General features: G+C 41.5%; 1 protein-coding gene across 5 annotated transcripts in view; it reads right to left on the bottom strand.

Moving 5' to 3' along the window:
• The window catches only part of arnt2 (aryl-hydrocarbon receptor nuclear translocator 2), a 65,210-nt gene that overhangs the window by 886 nt on the left and 40,218 nt on the right, over positions 1 to 24,106 (bottom strand). For 3 of the 5 annotated variants that reach the window (XM_076887264.1, XM_014411406.3, XM_076887269.1), the window contains 10 exons: positions 22,172 to 22,306; positions 20,164 to 20,238; positions 15,736 to 15,887; positions 13,103 to 13,175; positions 12,596 to 12,719; positions 11,839 to 11,941; positions 11,453 to 11,594; positions 9,261 to 9,411; positions 1,223 to 1,368; positions 1 to 1,058 (listed from right to left, as the gene is read on the bottom strand). The exon at positions 1 to 1,058 is cut by the window's left edge and continues 886 nt beyond it. In XM_076887264.1, coding sequence (XP_076743379.1) covers positions 960 to 1,058; positions 1,223 to 1,368; positions 9,261 to 9,411; positions 11,453 to 11,594; positions 11,839 to 11,941; positions 12,596 to 12,719; positions 13,103 to 13,175; positions 15,736 to 15,887; positions 20,164 to 20,238; positions 22,172 to 22,306 — 1,200 coding nt within the window. In that variant the 3' untranslated portion in view covers positions 1 to 959. The remainder of the gene's footprint in view (positions 1,059 to 1,222; positions 1,369 to 9,260; positions 9,412 to 11,452; positions 11,595 to 11,838; positions 11,942 to 12,595; positions 12,720 to 13,102; positions 13,176 to 15,735; positions 15,888 to 20,163; positions 20,239 to 22,171; positions 22,307 to 24,106) is intronic. The other 2 variants (XM_076887268.1, XM_014411407.4) reach the window with 1 other exon arrangement.

The raw sequence follows: 24,106 nt of genomic DNA on the forward strand, positions 1-24,106 counted from the left end.
CAGTTAAGGTTACTGCTACGCTGGTGTAGAAACTCTGTCACCATTACACACCGTATAAAAGAGGACCACAGGCTCCGGATCTTAAACGCAGAGGCAGAGCAAAGATGCCAGACACTTGCATTTTTCCCCTAATAACCAACAGTCGCAGTGTCCACCTGATGACAAACTAAAGTGAGAATGCGTGGACGTCGAGGGGACAACGGCTTTCATTCCCCTTGATCTGTCAATTCAGCATAAACACTTCCCCTGTGAGATTCTGCTCTCAGTTAATAATTTCAAGTTATATCAAGCACAACAAGATGCTGATTTAGTAAATTATGGTCCTCACAAGAGTGAAAAAAGGAAGAAAAACGTGTCCTGGCCGATAACTTGTGGCTGACAAGCCAACAGTTATGCAGTGCACTCAAAATCAGACTGATGCTTTGCTTACTTACGGTTACAAAAAAGGGAAATGAGAAGAGTGCTGGGACTTTGCTAACCGAGTGTTATCGCAGTCCACTTTTTACAGTCTTCCACATGGATGCAGCTAAAGCTTGTGTCAGTAATGACCATTTACACACAAGTCTGTAAGATAGGAAGTATAAAATCTAATATAGTAGCAATCATTTCTGACAGGTGTACCTGTAATCTGCTTCTGCTAACACTAATTGCAGAAAGCAGTTTTAGACACTTTTTGAGAGCGAACCAAAAACAGTAATGTTCTTTACGCCTGACAGAGGCGCCTCTCTGCAGGGATGAGGTATGTGTATGTTCACTGGTACATACTGCAGATCCTGGAGCCTAACCAACAGTGCGCTGTACGTTTGTATGTGTGCAAATGACGATGTCCACCCAGACATTCATCGTGACTAACATGGCTGTGTTGGTGATTTAGCTATACAGAAAAACGAGACAGAACATGAGATAAATGCATACATCAGTCCAGTTCTGAGCAGGAGCAAGATGGAGAAAGGCGGATATTACTCAGAGAAGGGTGGGAACATCCCAAGATCAGCAAAGTCCTCGATGTTATAGTTGGCTGTTCCCTGGGTGGGATCTCCAGCCATGGGTAACATGTCCTGCAGAGACACACAGGGATGGAGAGTCAGAGGTTCGAGGTGTGCAGAGGACACGGCTCTTATCAGACATATTACATATCTGTGTACACTGGTCAGCAGCCAGCAGCTGGAAGGCTGACCAACTACACAGAGTCCAGCAGCAGGACAGTCTCCCTCAGCATTACCTGGAAGACTTCTGTCTGGCTAGGGTTGGGGTGTGTGTGCTGTTCCCCAGTCTGCTGGGAGTGATGCTGATTCTGCCACTGGGACCAGACCTCACTGGGGCGACCCTGGAACTGGGCTCCACTTTGACTGCTTTCACCGGACACATCTGAAAACACATTTATTTATTCGTGAAAACATTTCTGACAGATCCTTTGATGCACAAAGTATTTAGAATAGAATAATCCTTTAATTGTCCCACAAGGGGAAATTTGGGTGTAACAGCTGCAAGAAAGACACATATACAAACAAACAGGACACAGAACAGAAACATACACAATGTTTACATATTTACATCAAGGACAGTGGTTACCACAGACTCCTGTACCGTAATTAAATAAAATTCAATTAAATACAGATAAGAGGCAAACCCTGGTTATAGTGTGAATCGGTTGATAACATGTGCAAGTTACAGCGCAGATGTAAACATCTGTGTTTGTTGGAAGCAGTCTGACAGCTGCAGGGAGGAGGGACCTGCGGAAACGCTCCAGGATTTAATAATGGTAGAGAAGGCACTGACTTATTACAATATTTAATAAATCTTAAATCCAAGAAGAACTTCTTTGACATCATTTGATCGGGATTTGAAAACACCCTACTGTAAACGAACCACGGTTGGCTGTTCGGCTAAAACATCATTGTTTGATCAAATCTCTTGCTCAATATAATATAAATATATTTTAAAAAATCCAAACCCAACAAAGCTAAGCAGGTTAGGTTTGTCTGTTTTGGCCACATGCTAAGAACTCGAAGATGCAATCTTTTCAGATAAAGCTCATCTTAGTTTTCTTTGTTGAAAGATTTTTCATTCTAAAAAAGCCCGACCCAAACCCTGACCTATATGGGTGTTGAGAAATGCTGCCGTTGCCAGGAGTGTTATTGAAACTCGCCAACTATGCTGTTGTGATTTCAACAGAAAAAACAAAATAAATGAAACACAATTCTACAAGAAAGCAAAGAGATTTCCAACATGTAGTTACATTTTGTGTTTTAATCTAAAAACACCACCACACTCCATTTTAAGCCCTTCACCAACCTTATTCCACAGGGAGTCACAGTGCCCCCCCCCCACAGGATGAGCAATGCATTTATTTTTCCTGATGTTTCTCCATAAGACACAGCTAATGTGTTTGGCCAGTTTTTTACTATTGCCCTAGAGCAGCACGTTAACAATGTTATAGAGACCAACGCAACAATTTCAGATAAATCTTTCAATTTTATTTATATAAAGTACTAAATCACAACGACAGCTGCCTCAAGGCGCACAAAGCTCCCATTACACCCTAAACAGATGGACTCGACATTAACACTGCTAACTACTGATGGGTAGTATTAATCAGGGCCGCATGTGGTGCGCTTGCCTCATAGGAAGAAGGTCCTAAGTTCGACTTCGCCACCTGGTGGGGTCTGTCTGTGTGGAGTTAGCATGTTCTCCCTGTGTTAGCGTGGGTTCAGTCCACAGTCCAAAGACATGCAGTTAGTGGGATAGCTTAACTAACCCTGACAAGGATAAATGGAAGAGACTGGATGATTGGATGGACAGGCTTAATCATACTGTGGCATTAACAGCAGTGGAATTAGAAGGAATGATTGTATTAGTGGATTTTAAAGAGACATTTGATGTGCAACTAAAATCAGACATTTTCCAATGAGGCGTGTTGCATCTACCAAAGATGGAAAATTGAGTCGGAGCTATGAAAGACAAACTGATTTATTCAGTATCTGATGTCAACTCTGAGTAACCTGCTGGACCAATAACTCTGGTCGATTTCAAAGTATTACCCAACTGCTATATTTTATGATGTATGCATTTAAAAATGTATTTTATTTAAACTGATATGGGGATGCTACATTCAGGTAGAGTACATTAGTGCAGTCTGTGCCTGCATGTGGTGGGGACATTGCAGGACTTTGCCCCTTTGGGAGTGTTTGGACCCGTTGATAAGGGTCAGACAAAGATGCGTTTAAAACACCAGTTAAACCCATAAACCCATTAACTGGAGCACACACAGCGACAGTTTATCATAAATGTGTAACGTATATACATCTATAACATATGCAACACTGACACCGTCACTGACTTCATGAACAGGTGCATGAGGTTAAGACAGTAAATCTTTTCCACTAGTACCTCCTTGGAAGGACTCGCCACGACTCTACTCTGATTGACTTGTTTTCCGTTACAATCCGGTACAACCTAACTGCGTTGCTGTCGTCATAGCAACGCGTATGAATGTCCCGCGACATGAACCCTACAAAAAAGGTGAACTTTAAGGACTTTGTGGCTTTTCTTCAGACTCGGGGGAACACGGCGTTTTTTTTGGAGCCATTTTCCTCGTGTCCAGGTTTCAAAGACGGTAGTTTAAATTTTAGTGAACAAGACGCTCTCAAGACTCATCGAGTGACGCTACCGACCGGCATGCAGTCTGATGACGTCACAGTTAGTAGCAGCTTGGATCGCTTGGAGCCCCGAGCGAGGTAGCAGATACTATGACCCTGGACAGATGGAAAACCCTGAAGACCGTGGCGCACCATGCTGAATCGATCTGAGTGGGTACTAATGGAAAAGGGGCTTAAACATGGAAGGTGCATGGAGTTAATCTGGCAATAGAGCACAAAAGATAATCTAATGTGCGTCTATTAAAAGACCATCAAGTGGGAGTTTTGAGCTTACTTGAGTCCGATAACTTTTACAATATACATAATGAGTCGGAGCAGCTGGATGTCTGTAACTGCACTGTAACTCTTGTGTTTTCCATGACCCTGTTAGCCAGCCATTAATGCTGTGTGAGGTGACCAATAAAATGAAATGACTGATGTTACAGTAGGTCCATTAAGTAAGAGTCGACCTCTGAGGACTTTCGGTCCTTGATGTCTAATCTACAACCTGTCACTTGATGCCATGTTGTAGCTCACAGTTTGGGAAAGTTCCTTTCACTGTCCAAACTCTGCGTACACAATTTAAATTGAGCAGTCGTGTTCGGCAGTGGATAAGAAGGTAACGTAAGTATAACATTCAGTAACTTTACAGGAGTTCTGGTCAAACAGTTGCCTACTTATTGTATTCCAGCTGAATAGCTTTTTACATTTTTTTAAGAAACTTTAATTCAGAATAAAACCACTGGGCTCTACTTATGAACACTGTGAACATGATGAATGTCAAATATGCCCAAGAGCGTCTTCGTCATTGGAGACTTGAAGCCGAACAGTCGTGTTGTAACCCTGACAGGCTAACCCATTAGTCAAACTGCCTACCTCGTGATTTAGACTAGTGTCACTAAGTCAGTCAGCAACTGATAAGAGTCACTGAGTAAAAACGGTGAAAACGTGCCAACATGACAAAGAAAGAGCTGCAGGGCTGCACCGAGGCCTAGTAGGAGATTAAAAAGGCTTTATTTACATTTTAGTATAGTTAAAGAACATGGAGTTGGAACTGGATAAACAATTACAACAGATCCTGTTTACAATTCTAGAGAAAAGATACAGAAACATGATCCCCGAAATGTTTCTTATTGAATGTATAATGCCAAAGATTACACATCCCATCAGCAGTCATCTCGCAACATGAAAAAAAAAAGAAAATATAACAAAAAACCCTGTACTTCACCTAATCTTCCAAAGAGAAACATGTCAAAATAATGTTTGTTTGTTCAGGACATTTCTATGAAGTATTACTAGTATTGCTTGTAAAGCAAACTATGTGATTCTGTGAAAATAATGCGATACAATGGGTTTTTTCATATCTTGTCACTTTAAATAATACAATCTATTATCAGCCCAGGTGAGCCAACATTTTTCTTTTTTTGTGCTAATATTAAACCTTCATTTCTTGTACCCCACTTAGCCTGTTATTAGACTCTGGCTGCTCTATCACGGCAAAAACCTAATTCATAATTATTCCAGGAGGAAACAAGTGCTGCTAATGATTCTTTCACAGCTTTACTTATTGAAACCTTTTATGACTGGTTTCACTGGTGCCCGGCAGCCTCGCTCTGTCAGTGCGCCCCAGGGTGGCTGTGGCTACAATGTAGCTGCCATCACCAGTGTGTGAATGGGTGGATGACTGGATGTAGTGTAAAGCGCTTTGGGGTCCACAGGGACTGAGTAAAGCGCTATACAAATACAGGCCATTTACCATTTTTGGTTTCATCTCAAAAGGATCAGTTCTGGTTATCTAAGCTCCAATAAACAGTGTAAATTTGGGCTTATACAGAAAGGTGAATTAAAGAAAGGCGGTGTGCTTAAACAACTAGAATAAAAGGGAAGATCTTACCCGTTTAAAAAAAATACAAGATAGTAATTTACTGAAAAACTGGTCGATGCATTGGCATATCAAATGTTGTATACTTTAACCTTCTGGAGTCCGGGGTATAATTGGCCGTTTTTGACTACTTTTGATTTTACCTCTATATTTCACCTTTAAAATATGTTTTTCTTGCCTTGTTTGGTATAATTATTTTCACCACAACCTCAAATATCTGAAATTTGAGTTATTTTTTCATTTTGGTATACTATATTAGCACAGTTGATCTAAATTCAGACAAAAAATTCAAAATCTGAGTAGAAAAAAGTTCTATTTTTTACTGTAAAACCCACAAACATGTTTAACGAATGATTTTCATAACTTGGAATGCAAATAGAAATTGTACATTTCTAAAAATTATGCACAAGTTTTGCAAACAACAAAGTTATTTGGTACTATTTACCTAAAAATGCAGCAAAGGCCTCAGGCGTTTTTTACATAACCATTTAAATCTATTTACTGAACAATCAGCTGTGCTGCATCAAAGAAGAAGCCACACAAATTATTTGTGCCAGTCCAAAAATGTAGTTTGTGTTCAGTATAAGACAGAGGAGAACAGCACAGGCCTGAACCTGCAGGTCTGACAGCAGGAGGTGCATCCGTCCAGTTTTCCATGTGGGAACAGCGTTTACACTGGAATCTGCCTTTGACGGCTTTTTTAGAGCAAATCTGACATTCAGCAGTCTAACTGACACACAATGCAAGACAATAACTACACAACACACTAACTACAGCCTCCAAACACGCTGAACGTCACTAATGTCTCACATATGGAAACTCGCTCTCTCTCTCTTTCGCTCGCCTGCTTTCCGTCGCGGGTGTCACTCCTAAAATCTTCCCCTTCTCCCTAAACAACCAAATGTCACATGTTGCCTTATCATTTTTTTGATTGGCTGACATGTAAACTCTAACACCAATAGGGAAGGGGTGTTTTTTTCTTTTTCTTTTTTAAAAGCATAATCCTAGCTCTGCCTGCACCTGCTCAATTATAAGTTTAGGAAAATGCATCAATTTGTTGGAAAACATAATTACACATTAATGTGTTTTCAAAGAACGTCCACACGTTTCAGGCTTTGATGCAGCTACAATAATAATAATACAATATTAATAGACCTACAGATTCTTATTAAACACTGCAAACACCACAAAACATCTCAGCATGGAAAAAGCTCAGGAAACCAGAACTTCATTGAAACCAAAAAATGATTTCATAGCTCCCACACACAGATGCAGCTCTGCTGTGTTATTCTTCTCACTTTTAAAGTGGCTTGTAAAAATACTGATGTCTATGAATGGTGGCTGTCAGACAGTCAGACATCAGTCTCCTCCTGTTCTGTCTGCTCTGCTTTCCCATCCATGTATTTACTTCAAAACCAGGAAACTGAATCTTAATTGAACCGAATATGGAAAATATAAGCCATGACAACCAATCATTGTTTTTTCTTGAAGTTGGTAATGCTTATCCATTATCTGTAATATACAGACCTTTTGTAGAATACATACAACATGATAAGCATTACTTGTAATTAACATGGTAAATGGTAAACAGACTGTTTCCTATATTGTGCTTTTCTACTCTCCGGAGCACTCAAAGCGCTCTACACCTGTTCACACAAACGTTCTTCTTTTAGTGCTAGCTAACATTCATGCATGTTCATGCTCCCATGGATGCAGAAGATGCAACTTATCGTTAGTATCTTGCCCAAGGATACTTTGCATGCAGACTGGGGGAGCCGGGGATCGAACAGTAGATGATCTGCTCTACCTCCAGAGCTACAGCTCGCCCACGTTAAAAGATCATGCTAAGCTGAAGCTAAAACTACTTGTGGTGTAACTGCATGTAGCCTGTAGTGTTTTACACACATACAGTGGTGTGAAAAGGTCTTTGCCTCCTTCCTGACTGAAAATGGCACCAAGATCTGGATTATTATGTTTGGTTCATTATGGAAATGGTTATAAAGATTTATGCTTTCTTTTGAAATCTTGAAAGCAACTTTAATGATCGTACTTTCATCTCTATGTGCAAATGTTCCACAAAAAAAGTTCCCCTCCGTCAGTAAAGACACTTTCAGACTGTCGGAGGCAGAATGACCTTTTTCTATATGTGTGTCAAAGAACCACGAGAGTTTGTGAAGCTTTTTAGGATTTTTTTTATTTAGCTCCTGTTACACTGATAGTAAATACTTTTTCAACATAAGCATATGCTGGTTGTCTAGATACATGCTATAAAAAGTAGAAATACTGGTAAAACATTAGTGGCTTAATGTTTGAGCCTATTTGCTCATCAGGGTTAGAAACCTGAAAACATCCTTCAAACTAGGCCTCCAAAATACAGTAGAGGCTCAAACAGGATTATGACAGTATGAAAGGTTAAAATACAAAGTATTAGTTCACAGTAAGCCAGCTATTTCACTGAATGGAAAAAGCTGCTCCGATTTATTGAGAGCTCAAAGCTCTTCCTGCTACGAGCCACATTTTCCCTTTTCTCCATCCACACAGCTTTTTATTCCTCCAGCTGCTTCATCTACATTTACACATCTGGTTGAAGAAACACGTATGCTGACATGGAGAGGACAACTCCACAAACACACTAACGGTCCAGGACGTTGGAGCCAACATCACTTCACACGTCCTATTGGGAGAGGCGAACTATTGGAAACTACATGTGGGATATCTTTAGCACTGAATAATGGAATATAAGTCTTTCCTGTGATTACCTCAAACCCTCCACTATTAGTGCAAATACAGTAATGACACACCTCCCAGACTCTGCTGGCATGTTAGTCTGTGAACACACTTTAACAAGGTTCAGTCACAACAAGCACAAACAGGACTCCTGAGTTTATAACGTAAGGTCCTGTATGGGAGAAGCTGTCTGACTTTATCATTTGTAAGGATATTAGCTGTCACAAAGAAGCATTGCAGCCTCTCTAACACACTTTCTTTCTTTAGCAGCTCCACTGTGCAGACAAGTCTTTTTTCTTGAAGATGCAAATTATTTTCTTTGCTACATGAATCATTATAACTGTTACCTTCAAGCATTTCCACTCCACAGAAATTACACAACTGAACTCCTTCTCTCACCCCAACCAATCACAGCAGATGGCCCCGCCCCTCCCTGAGCCTGGTTCTGCCGCAGGTTTCTTCCTTTTAAAAGGGAGTTTTTCCTTCCCACTGTCGCCAAAGTGCTGCTCATAGGGGGTCATATGATTGTTGGGTTTTCTCTGTATCTATGACGCGCCTTGAGGCGACTTGTTGTGATTTGGCGCTATATGAATAGAATTGAATTGTACAGTCGATTCACTTCTGCATTCTATTTTTCGAATGCTTTCAATGCTGAAATGAATTTTCAGACAACATCATTTTAATAGGAAGAAAAACCTTTTGACTCAGTCTGGGATTAAGTGAAGATTCATACTGTTATTTAAATACTCTGTGAAATAGTCACTAATCATCACTTAATAACAAGTCAATCATTTGAAGAAAGTAACAACGAACTTTTATGTTGTCCTTTGACAGATGGTGGACTGTGGAAACTCGCTTGTTATGCAGCTCGTGTGTAGGGAGGATGGAAATCATGTAACAGTGGGCTGTACCTTTATTTGTACCACATGACAGGATGTGAACATGCCAGTAAAGACCAAGTTATACATGTAAACAGAACACAATGAGAATAAGAGGCAAACAGACGTGCTTACCAAAAGCTGTGCTGCGGTTTGTCAGTCCTGAGTAGGCATTGCCGCTGGGGGAGGAAGTGGCCGGGGAGGACAGCGGACTGTAGGAGGCTGGATCAGTCTGGTAGCTGTGGCCAGAACCAATACCAAAAGGACTGGACTGGGCTTTACTGGACTTTAGAACAAAGACAGTGGTTAAAATCCACCTAAACATAATAATAATTTTCTCACATATCAAACCAGCATATTAAGCTCATAGCTCTTTGCACATAAATCTATTTAACGCTTCATTTTTTTGTCTCCACTTGTTTATTAATGCTATTTGTATTTGATCTGTTTGCACATATTAACCTGCATCTGTGTGGACAGCAGAGAAACAATTTCATTGTACAGAGAAATGCTTTTACTTTGCAAACACGACAATAAACGCGTTGAATCTTGAAACAAAGCAAACCAGGGTTGTAGTCTACATCTATCACACATACTGAATACCGACCCTTTAGAAAGAAAATACATTTACTTATTTATCCGCCTTTGAATCCAAACTTAGCTAAATGACTTTGTACAAATTATTTTCTATGACAGTTATACATGCGCTACACCAATTTAACTTCACCAAAGTACTGCATATTCTGTTATTTGGGCACTAATTTCCAGACTGTGGCATACAGCATGTTAGCGTGAGGGAGAGTGTGTTTGTCCTATACGACTTTATCAGTCGTTCTGTTGCTGTGGGGGAAGTTTTGCCCACTTTACAATCTGGCTTCAATTATTTGAAGTTTGGTCCAAACACAGCATTTTAATTGGGTTGAGGTCTGAAATTTGACTTTGCCATTGCACCTCGAGTTTGTCTTTGGTCCAGCCGCTCTGTTATAAATTGTCTGCAGATGTCATTTTCATGTTGCACGACCCAAGCTTTAGGCCTCAGACAGACGGCCTCGCATTTGACTCTGGAAACGTGCTCGACTCAATGTCTGCAAGGTGCTACTGTGCTTGACCTGCACCTGCCATGACGTCCAGTTATGTTGAGGTCGTTAGTGTACAGGAACCGATTGTTACACTTGCTGCTGATCAGTTAACAATCTGCCTTTGATTAGCAGCACCTGACAACTACTCATCCTCTTAATTCTGATGGAAGTAGTGAGACGTGTTTTGGTTTTTTCTTTTACACACTGCTTCTCCGTTTCGCCAGTTTTCCTGAAATACATAATGACCTCATGGGATGATATGCAAGTAGCTTATTGTAAGAGCTTCTGTCCGTCTGTTAGCAGTCCCACAGTGTTCAAGGTATCCTGATCAAATTTTATACGATCAGCTCGAGTTGATTTTCTTTTTGGTGAAAATTGGGTCAAAGTCAAGACTAGTAAAAACTTACTTGGTTTGCATAATTGATTACATGATTGTACTTATATATACTGCATCTTTGATAGGTATTTGTATTTTAAGGTATTTGTTCTTATTTAATGTTGTAACTGCCCGGCGACAGGAAATGGCAAAGAGCTGGTTGTTAAATTTAGAACACGAGGTCTTTTCTCTTATTAGGTAATAATTTTGATTGTTTCATCCAACAGTGTTTATCTCTTGTATCATCTGGCTGTTTTCTGACTGAACAAAGAATTCAGTCCAGTGGAATGACCTGACAAGTGTGGCCGTGCATGTGGAAGACGGATGAGCCTATTAAGAAACATATGCTGCGTGCAAGTCACTTTGCAAGAATGTGAAACAGAGACACAGAATATGGCAACAAGTCCAACTGCTAACAAGCACCAGAGACTGGAGTCTGGGGTACAGGAGCAGCTGACTCTAGGTATTTATTTAACTTTAGAAATAAACACTGTGTGTGTGTGTGTGTGTGTGTGTGTGTGTGTGTGTGTGTGTGTGTGTGTGTGTGTGTGTGTGTGTGTGTGTGTGTGTGTGTGTGTGTGTGTGTGTTTGTCTTCCATTCTACTGTTAGAAATTCCAGGAACCACAACTATCCATCAGTATAAGAGCAGCGTGCTCTGTTAGGACAATACGGTACTATGAGGTCTTTAAAGTGAGGACATTCTGCCTGGTTTCTTAGAGCGAGTTCTTAAACTGAGAACTTTGTCTAGTTTAAGGGTTAGTATTTAGCTGTGAGGGTCAATTTTAGCGCACATAGTCACATAATAATAGTGTGTGTGTGTGTGTGTGTGTGTGTGTGTGTGTGTGTGTGTGTGTGTGTGTGTGTGTGTTACCTGTCCAGAGAAGGGGGGTCGGTTCCCTGACCACGCTACCTGGCCTGGATTAAGCTGTCTGGAGATCTGAGCTAGATTTTGATTGGCTGAACCTGATGGCTGGATGTCGTTCACACCAGGGACATGGATCACAGAAGAACTGCTTACATGAAAACATGCGTGCGTGCGCGCACACACACACACACACACACACACACACACACACACACACACACACACACACACACACACACACACACGCACGCACGCACACACACACACACACACGAGACAAAAAACAGGTAAGTTATACTCCACCTTTCTATGGAGGAATACAGTGCAATTAGAACCAGACGATGTTACCAGTGTTCCCAGTCCAAGGAACATCATGTACCATGAACATGTACCTGAAAGTTTTGCCCGAATGTCCCTGCTGAAAGGGAGAACTCTGGGAATAGAGCTGCTGTCCTCCAGCTGTAGAGGAGGGAACCATCATCTTCTTATCTCCCGCTTCACACATGGACAGGGAACCAAAACAACAGATGATTACACTCTGAAGTTAATAATGGGTTTGCTAAGTATGCTGGACCCTCTGCTAACACCTAACTGTGCACTTGCAAACTGTCTGCATGTCATTGCCATGGTTCCTGCATGTATTCAGTTAGTGATGCAGGGAAAAACAAACAAACAAACGGTGTGTCCGTCTCCCGTTAACAACAGCTTGAGTTTGTCAAGCTGAGAGGCCAGTAGCTTTTTCTAGTTGTCTGCGCAGGTAATTTATCACTGCAACAAATAAGCCGCGTCTCACTGACCAGCAACAGAAATGTGGTCCAGTTTGTGTTGTTGAACAGCAGATGTGTGTGCGTGTGTGGACGGATATTAACATCTTTGTGGGGACCTAAAATTGGAAGTTTACTATAATTGTGGGGACCAACATGCCGGTCCCTGTGAGTTTGAAAGCATTGTCGAGCCTCAAAATGTTACAATTAGGTTATGGTTAGGGTCAGGGTCAGGCATTCATTTTTGATGGTAGAAAAGCAGCTAGGGAAAGCGTGTCCCCACAAGGATATAAAGACACGTGTGTGTGTGTGTGTGTGTGTGTGTGTGTGTGTGTGTGTGTGTGTGTGTGTGTGTGTGTGTGTGTGTGTGTGTGTGTGTGCCTACAGCCGGAGATGCTGGTGTACATGTCAGCAAAACGTGGATCTCTTTCCTGGGAGAACAGGGCTTCTGTCTTGTCGATGTTTTTTCCAGCCTCATGAACTCCACTGCCAACGCTGGCCACAGGTACCTGAGGGTACAGGTTTGCGTTTCAGGCATGATTTAACCCAAAAAAAAAAAATGCAGTAAACACATATCTCAGGCTGGATGCTGATTGGTTTAAAAGCATATTTTAAAAAAACAACTGCAACCTAGACAAAATGAAGACAAGCTGCTGAGGTTTCTCTTATCAAACACTGCAAACATTTTAAGAAAAAGGAACAACGTCAGCAACCATCTCAGTTGACCTCACTGCTGTCAATGCTTTCAGTCATGTTTGTCAAGCAATGGAAACAGGAAGCCACAAATGTCTGGTTTTTATGTAAATCCTTTCACATAAAAACCCTCAAAACAGGCAAAAACATCCAAATGTTTCAATTACATCGAATCCCAAACTCCAAAGAAGAGGGTTACCTGGGAAAGGTCGTAGGCAGTCAGCCCATCTCTCTGTTGAACCTCGAGCTCTGCCTGCTGCTGTTGTAGCTGCCTGCAAAGCACCACACAAACACTTCAGACATGTTGTACTTACCACATGATGTAATGATCAATTACATCAATTCTAAGTTTAATACAATAAGTATTGAAAGAAAAATAGAAATATTCATATAGAGTATAAAGTACAGGCACAGCCAAAGACTTCATATCAGTATTTTTCAGTTCTTCTGATTCCAGGTTGTTGACAAACATGCAAACATATTTCTCCTGAACACTCGAGAACCCTCAACTCAGCATCTTGCTCTGTTGAAGAAGACCTACAACGTACAGCGAGTCCAAAGGCTGCCAGCAAAATGTCCAGTCAAGCAATGAGTGCGTCAACACACAGCAGGGCGATTTACTCATGAGTACATTTTGCTAAAGAACATTGTGACTGAGCGACACATGGCAATTTCTTCATGAGAGAATTTGTTAAATAATAATAATAGATCGATGCATCCATTATTCTCTGCTTTATGAAAGGAAAACAGAGAATAATCCATCCCAAAAATCAGACTTTGATTGGCGTGTGTAAAGAAATAGGATTATACAAAGTGCTCTGTAGAGATTTTATCATTATTCAGTTTGCATTAGTTCCATCCTCAGCTCGATGCACTGCAGCATTATTTGATCTCACTTCAGTTGTAGAAAGCCTTAATAAATGCAGGAGGTACACTGGAGCATCTCCACAGCAGGAAGAGGAAATACGAGCTGACAAGATGAGTAATAATCATTTCTTTTCACTCGATTTGTCAAAAACTGTTTTTGTAATGAAATAATTGTTAATATGTGCAAATAGAAATGATTTGTTTTCAAAAGAAAATTAGCATGTTTAGAAACACAACGTTAAAAATCCCTCGTTCTGTCACTCTGTAACTAACACCAGTCTCGTCAGCTGAAGGACGTTGGTTTGGTGCAACATTGGCTGGTTGAGCATTTATTACATATATGATAAGACAACATGTCATGACCTTGATTGATCTGATTAAGCTAGTCTGAATATAACTGGCAGCACCCTGCACTCACTGACCCAGCCTGAGCTGAAATCAGACCAGTGCAAATAAATTAGATGAACAACACCGACCCATTGGTGCCGCTTTTATCTTTAAAAAGAGAAGTGAGGGGAGTGTCTGACGACACCGTTAACTCCATTCCTCCACATTCCTGCGCTGATGCAGAGTCAGCAGTGAAGAAACTAGCTAATATTAACCTAACGAGTCCACTATTTACTAATCTTAACAAAGGACCAGTACAGCAGATATTCTGTACAACCACACATAGCAGGGCAAAAAACAGACTCTGCTTGTTACAGTGAAGTGACCCTTAATGTTTTGAAGGAGCCGGACTTTCTTGTAATGTTTATAGTGATGTTCTCCAGGCTGTCTGAATTTCTTTCTGTATTTTTCTTCGGGCAATGGCAGCTTTTTTCACTCATGTTCACATTTATTTCCCCTTTTGTTAATTCAATTTAAGGAATGAATGACAACTTATCAAAGAACCACTTTTAAATTCGAACTTTAGGCTTTGTAACATTTAGCCTGTTCCAAAAACACATCATTTCTTCCCATTTCCTTAGTTGAACATCAAGAAGATGATTCCCAAAGAGCTATTAGTCAAAACGTGTCACGTGTCAGCTCGCTATGCAGTAAAATCTGAGTAACCTGTGCCTATGGAGGACAACAGAAAAAGTGGCAGGTATGTGAATTTCAGGTCCTTAAGGAACAGGAAAATGAAATTCAGCAACAGGACCTTAGAGACACATCTGGCCTTTCAGCTGATCCATCTACTGTTCACTGAATCATAAATTGTGTCAATGGAAAGGTGACTGTCAAGAAGCCATTCTTGACACTAGAGCCATCAGGAGGGGTCATTTTGATCCCATCTTGCAACAAGATGAGATCAAATTTTATTAGCAACTTTAAAAACCCTCAAGGTTACATTAGTCATTGTCATTCCTTGAAAAAGTTCATTTGTTTAATCTAGTTTGACATTGCTATTATACAGCCAGCAACCTGCCCAGTTCTCCACACGTTCCTCACACACTCCCCCGTTCTGACTCACCGCTCAACCCGTGACCTATTAGGCCCTGCAGTAATTATTCATGTTTTATCTAACTACATATATTTATTCAGCAATCACATCCAGCTACTTTTGGCTCCTTTTACACATATTTTGACACAAAATATGTGTAAACAATAATTTTTTTCCATCCACTCCAGAATTCACTAATTCATGAGTGAGTCATTAAATATGAGAGGATGGGGTTTTAATTTAACAGAGTTAAATACATTTTTAAAATATCAGGGAGTTAAAATGACCCCTGCAGTGGGTCATAAACATGGGGGGCTCCACAATGGTGCTAGGCATCTTGTCACAATTGATGAATGAAGGCCACAGGCCGAAACACACGGGTCAAGTAATAAAGCTCTTCTTTCACTACCAGTGTTGCTGGAACGTCAAACTCTTTATAGTTCTCCTTTTACCCCCCCCCCCACCCCACTGTAGCCATTTAGATTGATGGTCTTAATACATTTGAATTATTAGATAAATAGTGGAACACAGAAAGAACATACTTCACATTAGTGTTGGTGCAGATGATGTACTCGATCTCGTCAGAGTATGGGTTCTGAAAGGTGAAACTGCTGGTTCGGATCAGCATCCACTCTCTGTTTTTCATCCGGAAACGATACATCACTGACAGGACCTGACCCTTCAATTTCACCACCTACAGAAGCAAGACAATCACAGTTTAATACAGCACTGACCGTGTTTTATCAGGCAAGTTGGTGACAAGTGTGTCAGAAAATCAAAATAATATGACAACAGCTTTTTTTGTGTTTCATCTTAGAACAATTCACTTTAAGTTTGCAGTTGAGGGAGTGTGAAACATTCATTTATCAAGCATGTAATTATACCATTTTAGCATGCCAGTATTCACCAGGCCAAGAACAAAAGGGGGAACCTATTTATTCCATTTAAGTGCTTCAAGTTGTCAAGGAAATCAGTTTGATCTGGCAGGAGAATGTTAAAATATATCATTTGCAGCCGTTTTAAAATGTCATTTAATAATAAGGTTTTGAGTTGAGCTGTCATAGTAGTGCTTTCAGTATGACCCGAGTTTTCTTTCTCTGAGGAAATCACTCGGCCTATAGTCTGAATAATGAAAGCTCTCCAATTCTTCTCAATGTGAAATGCATCCAAGTTGACTTTGGGATGGAGGAAGGCCAGAGTAGCACAGGATTTGTTTCCACCCCCAACAGACATGGGGAGGAAAGAGGAGACGAAAACATTTTCATCTTGTAAAATCCAGCCGTGAAAAACTCAGTGATATGTTGTTGCTATCAAAACAAATGCCCCACATCACAAAGTGAAATAAATTACATAACCAAAAATAAATGTACCACATGGCTTTATCAATGAGATCGATCAATAAACCACACACTCAAAATCAAATAAAGAAGTTACCAAATATCCCTCCTGCCTATTTTATTGGGCACTTAGAGAATTAAACTTTACTTCATTACGTTATTTAATCTGCATGATCCGGTATCCATTTGTCACAAAGCTGATTTTTAAACTTTGGTATGTAAACACAGAAATAAAGTGGAGTGACGTCTTTCTCATTCTGTGGTAGAGAATATGGAAAGATTTTCTTTGATCTTTGGAGGTGATCATTATTGATCTCAGAGTCCTCACCCAATAACTTTGAGCAAAAGGCGCTTCTACCCCGTATTTTGATCATTTATTGAAATACGTACATCATAAGTACATATACTTGTGAATTACCCTTTTATGTTTGCGTGGTTTCATACATCAAAGTCAACTTGATAATTCTGTCTGATAACTTTTAGATAATTTGACCACAAAAACACCTGCCCAAATGCAGTGTCCGACTGGTGACTGAGATAACAACACTGCCTGTGTGAGAAGGGAGGGAACAGTCCAATTTATCCATTTTGTTCTGCTTATTCGGGGGCTGGTTTGTGGGGGCCTAAGCAGAGAAGGCCGGACCTCCCTCTCCTTAGCCATCTCTTCTAGCTTGTCTGTGGGAACACCAAGGGATTAACAAGCCAGCCAAGAGATATAGTGTCTCCAACATGTCCTGGGTCTCATTTTTGCTGTTTGGCTGGACCATTCCAGTGTGAGCTGAAGGCCAGCACCTGATGAAACCAACAGAACCATATCAACTGCAAAAAACAGAGGTGAGATTCTGAGACCAACCAAGTGGAAGCCTTCTGCCACTTGGCTATGCCTAGAAATTCTGTCCATTAAAATTATGAACAGAATCGGTGACAAATGGCAGCTTGGCGGAGTCCAACACCCAGTGGGAACGAGTCCGACTTATTGCTGGGAATGCTGACCAAGCTCTTGCAGAGATTGTATAGCAGTTGATATATGGCCCATAGCAACAGACCTAACGTACTCCCGAAGCACCTCCCACAGAATACTTTAAGGGACACTGTAAAATGTCTTCTCCAAGTTCACGACATGCAGACTGGTTGGGCAAACTCCCATACAACCTCAAGTATCTTTGAGAGGCTGAGGAGCTGTTCCAGTGTTACGCGGTTTGGACAAAAAGCACATTGTCCCTCCTGTATCTGAGGTCTGAACGGACAGACTCTACTTTCCAGCACCCATGCATAGACTTTCCCAGAGAGGCTGAGGAGTGTGGCCCCCCTCTAGTTGGAGCACACCCTCTGGTCCCTGTTATTAAAGATGGGAACCATCGCCCTGTTCTGCCAATCCAAAGGTACCGCCCCAGATCTCCACAGAACATTGCAAAGGCGTGTCAACCAAGACAGCCTTACAACATGCAGTGCCTTCAAGAACTCAGGGTGAATCTCATCCACTCCATGGGCCCTGCCACCAAGGAGTTGCTTTACTGTCTCAGTGACCTCACCCCCAGCGATAGACAAGTCATCCCCCTAGTCCCCAGATTCTGCTTCCTCTATGGAAGACGTGTCAGTGGGATTAAGGAGGTCCACTGCCTGACAAACTCCTCAGTTGAGTTGTGAAGTCTCCCAATAGGATGGCACAGTCCCCGGGTGGGGCACCCTCAAGCACCCCACTCCGGGACTACAAGAAGGCCGGGTACTCTGAACTGTCATTCAGCACATAAACACAGGCAGAAAGTCAGGGCCGTTCCCCAACCTGAAGGTGCAGGTAAGAAACTTTATTGTCCACCAGAATAAATGCAAACATACAGGCAGGAAGCCGAGCAGATACCGAGATACCCACCCCAGCCCGCTGCCTCTCACCAAGGGCAACTCCAGACTTGGACAGATTAGAGCCTCTCTCCAGGAGACACTATCCAGAACCGGGTTCCAGAGTCCAGGTGTGTTAAGGTGAGCCAGACCTTATCTAGCCAGTACTTCTCAACCTCTCAACCAACTAGCTCAGGTTCTTTCCCACCACAGAGGTGACAATTTATGTCCTAATCACTTGTCTCGGTAGCTGGGGATCAGTCCGCCAGGGTCCCCGCCATTGCCAATCACCTGGCATACACTGCACAGACTCCTACAGCGCCTCCAGCTAAGGCCTGGCTCTAGGGCAGGGTAGCAGAATTGTTCCCTTGATTTTTCACTCATAGCGGTCTTCTGAATCGCTCTTTGTCTTGTCCCTCAGCAAGGACTAATTTGCCATGGGAGAAAGCCCCCCCAACAACATAGCCGCGGGGATCCCTGGTACACGCAATTCTTAGAGGGGCAATTAAGTTTATCATGGTAAATGGTAAATGGCCTGTATTTATATAGCGCTTTACTAGTCCCTAAGGACCCCAAAGCGCTTTACACATCCAGTCATCCACCCATTCACACACACATTCGCACACTGGTGATGGCAGCTACATTGTAACCACAGCCACCCTGGGGCGCACTGACAGAGGCGAGGCTGCCGGACACTGGCGCCACCGGGCCCTCTGACCATCACCAGTAGGCAACAGGTGAAGTGTCTTGCCCAAGGACACAACGACCGAGACTGTCCGAGCCGGGGCTCGAACCGGCAACCTTCCGATTACAAGGCGAACTCCTAACTCTTGAGCCACGATCGCCCCTTATCAGAAAAGATTTTGTACAAGTAGTACAAACTCATAATGCAATCATAGTTTGGAAGTTTGGGATCTTAACCCTGTTGGAGGTATCGTTAGTGGCTTTTCTTAGTATCCAAATCCATGTGTCCACGCATGTGGAATGTTTCCTCTGCATCCATCCACAAATGTGCCCCATAGTAGAGAGCGGTAGTTGGAAAACTTACACTTTGATGTTTTCCGAATTTATGTGAACTATGCACCAATGGGTTAGGCCCAGAACTCTGTTAGAGGCAAAGGTTTTAATCACCAAGTCAAGTTATGATATTCGACCAGAGTATGTAACCTTTCAGAAAATTAAAGTTAAGCCCCTACATGATCACAATCAGTTTTACTTGTGACTGAGAGAAATGAAAAAGTGGTCGACTTAAGCACAATACACAATCAGTAAACCCAATCATTCAACCATAGAGATGCCTGCTGAGAGACAGCTTATGGAACACTGTGTCTGTGAAAGAGTTGTTGATGTACTTTGTATGTGTGTGTTACTGGATTTCTCTTCTCCCCATTACTTATCTTAGACTGATCAAGCCTGACCTTTCCTGATCAAGTGTTTGCTATTGTACTTGTGATAGTGATCAGTAACTAAACACCACAACTGCTGTGTTTCATTGTTTGAGCTAAGCTCAAAGGAAACAGGAACACATGGAAAAATCCACAGCAGATGAAAAACTACCTGTTCGTCTAGGAATAAAACATGTTGGATGACTGATGCTGACAGGAAAGAGCTTCATGAATGTGATCAATGGATGGATGAGCCTCTAATGACTGCTTCAAAGTAACATCCAAATTTTCTCTATGAATGTATTCAGCTGTGTTTATATCCTCCCTGCCAGCCCAGGTAATCTGATGTAAAAGCTTCTTCTGCTGACGGTGAATGAGTACAGAAAGACGAAAAGCTACAGTGCAGTCTTACCTGTTGAAAACTTTCTCTCAGGTGGCTCTGGTCTTCGGGGTGGCAGAACTCCAGAATATCTTTCCCCAGCAGGTCCTGAAGGACAAGAAAACAGTCAGTTGTTAGGAGCTTATTCTTGCTTCAATTATACCACATTAATTTGGGGTGTATGCATTTATTTTCCTGGCAGATATTATAGATGTAATTATATTTGTGACTAAAAAGAAAAAATATCAACAACAATATAACAGTTATATTAGAGTGAGATGACCTTCAACAAACAGGATGTGTTTTTGTATCCTAATATAACAAACAGATGACTCAATTGTATTTCTTAAGTCAGTCAATAAAAGTCTATATGGGCTAGCAAGTAGTTGTGAAATGAATGTAAATTCTCTGTGTTCTCCTTCTTCCTGTTTGCACTTTTGTAAAACTATTCTCGAGTGTTGTGCTGGGTCACTCATCAATCATCCATCCATTTATTTTCTTAACCCCTTATCTTCTTCGGTGACATGGCAGGGCTGGAGAATATCCCTGATGTCACTAGGTGAGAAACAGGGTACGTCTTCCAGTCCATCCACAAGGCAAACAAAGACAGCTGCATACGCTTAGATACAGCCTCTTTGCAAAAGTGTTTCGATGATTTCGGAGATGTCTGCCCAGTCTCACGGCAAAGCGTGGGATAGACCCGCTCGCCTCGCAAGCAATCCCACCGACAAAGCGCAGGCCCCGGTACACAGCTGTAGTAACCCCCGCTGACTTCTTTTACTGAGGTTATATTTATCGGTGTTTTATTTCCTGATGTTCTTATGTGTCCTACGTGTTTCAGTATAATTCTGAATTATAACTAACATTAAAAACATGTTTAAGGAGGAGAGAGAGCAAATAAATTCGATTAACATCTGATCTTTGGGTTTTTGTTCAGTAATCAGCGTGACCTGTGTATAAACACATAAAAGAGATAACGTTGGTGTTTCCGTCATGTAGTAACTGCTGGCTTTAACTGTACAAAGGTTGTTCGACACTATGAAACACATACAGACTTCATGATGTTCGGCTAATATTTTTATTGCGAATATTAATCATGAGGGTAAACGGCCCTGTACACCACGGAGCGAGGTCAGCATATCCACGATATCCTCAGCTCCATGAGTTAACAGAGTTTCCCAGCTGACTATCTAACGGTCATCTACGAATATGTCACGGCTCATATCAGTATGATTTTACAGAAAATCATCTGTATTACTGCCAACTATTCCAGAGACGTGAAAATCTACAGCATAAAGAACACAAACATATAGCAACACTGTAACAGAGATGAACCGTCAGTTTGTCCAGATCAAAGTGGAATGAAAGTGATTGGTTGAACAGGTGTGATCTGTGTTTTCTGCATTTTCATCAGCGCAAGAGACTCAGCAGCAGATTAGAATAACAGTTACACATTTAATAAATCACCAAATGAATCCACGCAAGAAACGAGCAAACCTGTTCTGACAGTTTGAGTTTGTATTCCCTCAGCTGCAGACTCGCTGCTGTTTAAATGTTTGAAAAGGAAGATTAGATATAAAAAACGTCAAACATAGACTCAGTCTGCCTTCACATTTGATATGAGGCCAGCACGTATAGTGGCTGTGTCCTGTTTTAAGATCATACGTGTAAAATTGTTGTCTGAGCTGCATGGGCAGTGTTAACCCCGCCCACTTAGTTTGATGTGTGAGGCTGACAGATAAAATTATTTCAAGGAGCGAGATGAAGGGGACAAAAGTGCCAAAATGAATTAAATAAATAAGTCATTAAATAATTATTTAAATGTGTCAAGAATTAATTAATTACATGTGTCAGAAATATTTATGTAATTAATTATTTCCAATTTTAATTAATTATTTAATGGTGTATTTAATTCATTATGGCAGTCCTGGCGTTCCATACTTACTATGCATTATTTTGCATTATTTTGCACTGCATAAAACACATTAACAACATGATAACTGTCGTCTTTTTTCATGACATTCATAGTACAAAGTCTGACCTGAGGCTGATAACCAATGACACTGATGCAGCGTGGATCCACAAAAGTGATGACACCATCAGAGTTGTGACGTGACAGGAACTCTGTGGGAACTGACAGGCCATTCATATCCATTGAGACTGGAGAGCTGGTCACCTGAGGAAGCCCCACACACACACACATTTAACGCCATTTAGGTGTATGAAGAAGAGATTCAGGAAGGTTAATGGGGGGTTATTACAACCTTCTATTTGGTGATCTGACTGCCAAAAGTGGTAAAGAGAAAAACTGTAAGCAATTTGTAGTGCTTCAGTGAAAACACAGAACAAAATATGTATGATTCAATATCAACCACAATTTTGAAAAAACACACTGCGTAAAAGTTGCAAATTGATTTACATGAAATAAGTATTTGATCCAATATAACAGCCAGGATTCTGGCCCCCAAAGATTACAATAAATCAACATTGCACAACAATAAATCAATAACAGATACTCCTGATATCAAAATATTATGTATATACATCAAACTTGATCACAGATTTCTTTTCCTCTGCACCACCATGGGCAAGACCAAAGAGCCGTCAAAGGACGTTGGGGACAATACTGTAGACCTGCATAGCACTGTGAGCAAGCCTGAGCTTGTCTGACCTCGGAGGCTAAGCAGGGTTGGGCCTGGTTAGCATTTGGATAGAAGCCGTCTGGGAATTTCAGGTGCTGTAAACTTGGGGGTGGTTTAGGGGAAAATCCCTGGCTGCTCCAGTCTGCATGCCAAATATCCTCGGGCAAAATATTAACCCAAAGTTGCTCTCCGTATGAATGCTCGATAGGAAAAAGCAGATAGAAAGTGCTTGTTTGAATGGGTGAGAAGGTGGCAACTTGTTCATAAATGGAAAAAAACCAACATCAATCGCCTTCAGTCTAGAGCTCCATCAAAATCATGGCGCATGAGGTGAGGATGATTATAAAGGCAGGTGGGACCACATTCATTAAGAACACTGTTGACAGAGCCTTCAACTTTCAGGCCGCTGTGGAACCAGTGTCCAGTTTAGACTGGAGGCAGACACCCTCTACTTTTAAGATTAGAATTTAAACTTTCCCTTTTGATAAAGCCTACAGCTAGGGTTGGATCAGGTGACCCTGAATCCCCATGTTGCTGGTGTCTTCCATGATGCACTGACAAACAAGCTGTGACAGATGGCTGCCCCTCCCTGAGTCTGCTTCTGCCAGAGGCTTCTTCTTGTTTTCCTTCCCAACATTACCAAGTGTTGTTCATAGGAGGTCATTTGAATGTTGGGGTTTTCTATGTGTCATGGTAAGGTCTGAAAACATAAAATGTCTTGAGGCAACTGTTGTGATTTCGTGCTATGCAAATAAAATTGGATTGAATCACAATGTTGCGGTGTCTGCAAATTCCCCAGCCTCAAGAAGGCACATGAACAGGCCTGTCTTGAGTTTGCCAGTGAACATCTACATGAATCAGAGAAGGCTTCGGAGAAAGGGCTGTGGTCAGATGAAAGAAAAATCTAGCTCTAACTCGACCTGCCATGTTTGGAGGACAAGAAATGCTGAGTATGATTCAAAGAACACCATCCCCACAGCCAAACTCGGAGGTGGGAAACATGATGCTTTGGGGTCGTTTTTCTGCTACTAGACGTCTTCATTGCATTAAGGGGCCAATGAACGGGGACATGTACCCTAAAACGCTGGACAAGAAACTCCTTCCCTCAGCCAGAACACTGAAGATGAGTCGTGTGTGGTCTTCCAGCATGATAATGACCCAAAACATACTGCCAATGCAACATAGGAATGGCTAAAGAAGAACCATAATGTCAAGCAGTGGGCTACCCAGTTTCCAGACCTCACTATAGAAAATCTGTGGCGCTGAAGTTTTGAGCTTCCGTTTGGCAGCCAAGAAATCTAAGTGACTTCAAGAGTTCCTGTTAAGAGGAGTCC

Source organism: Maylandia zebra, linkage group LG1 (assembly GCF_041146795.1).
Source record: "Maylandia zebra isolate NMK-2024a linkage group LG1, Mzebra_GT3a, whole genome shotgun sequence".
In the NCBI taxonomy this organism is placed as follows: domain Eukaryota; kingdom Metazoa; phylum Chordata; class Actinopteri; order Cichliformes; family Cichlidae; genus Maylandia; species Maylandia zebra.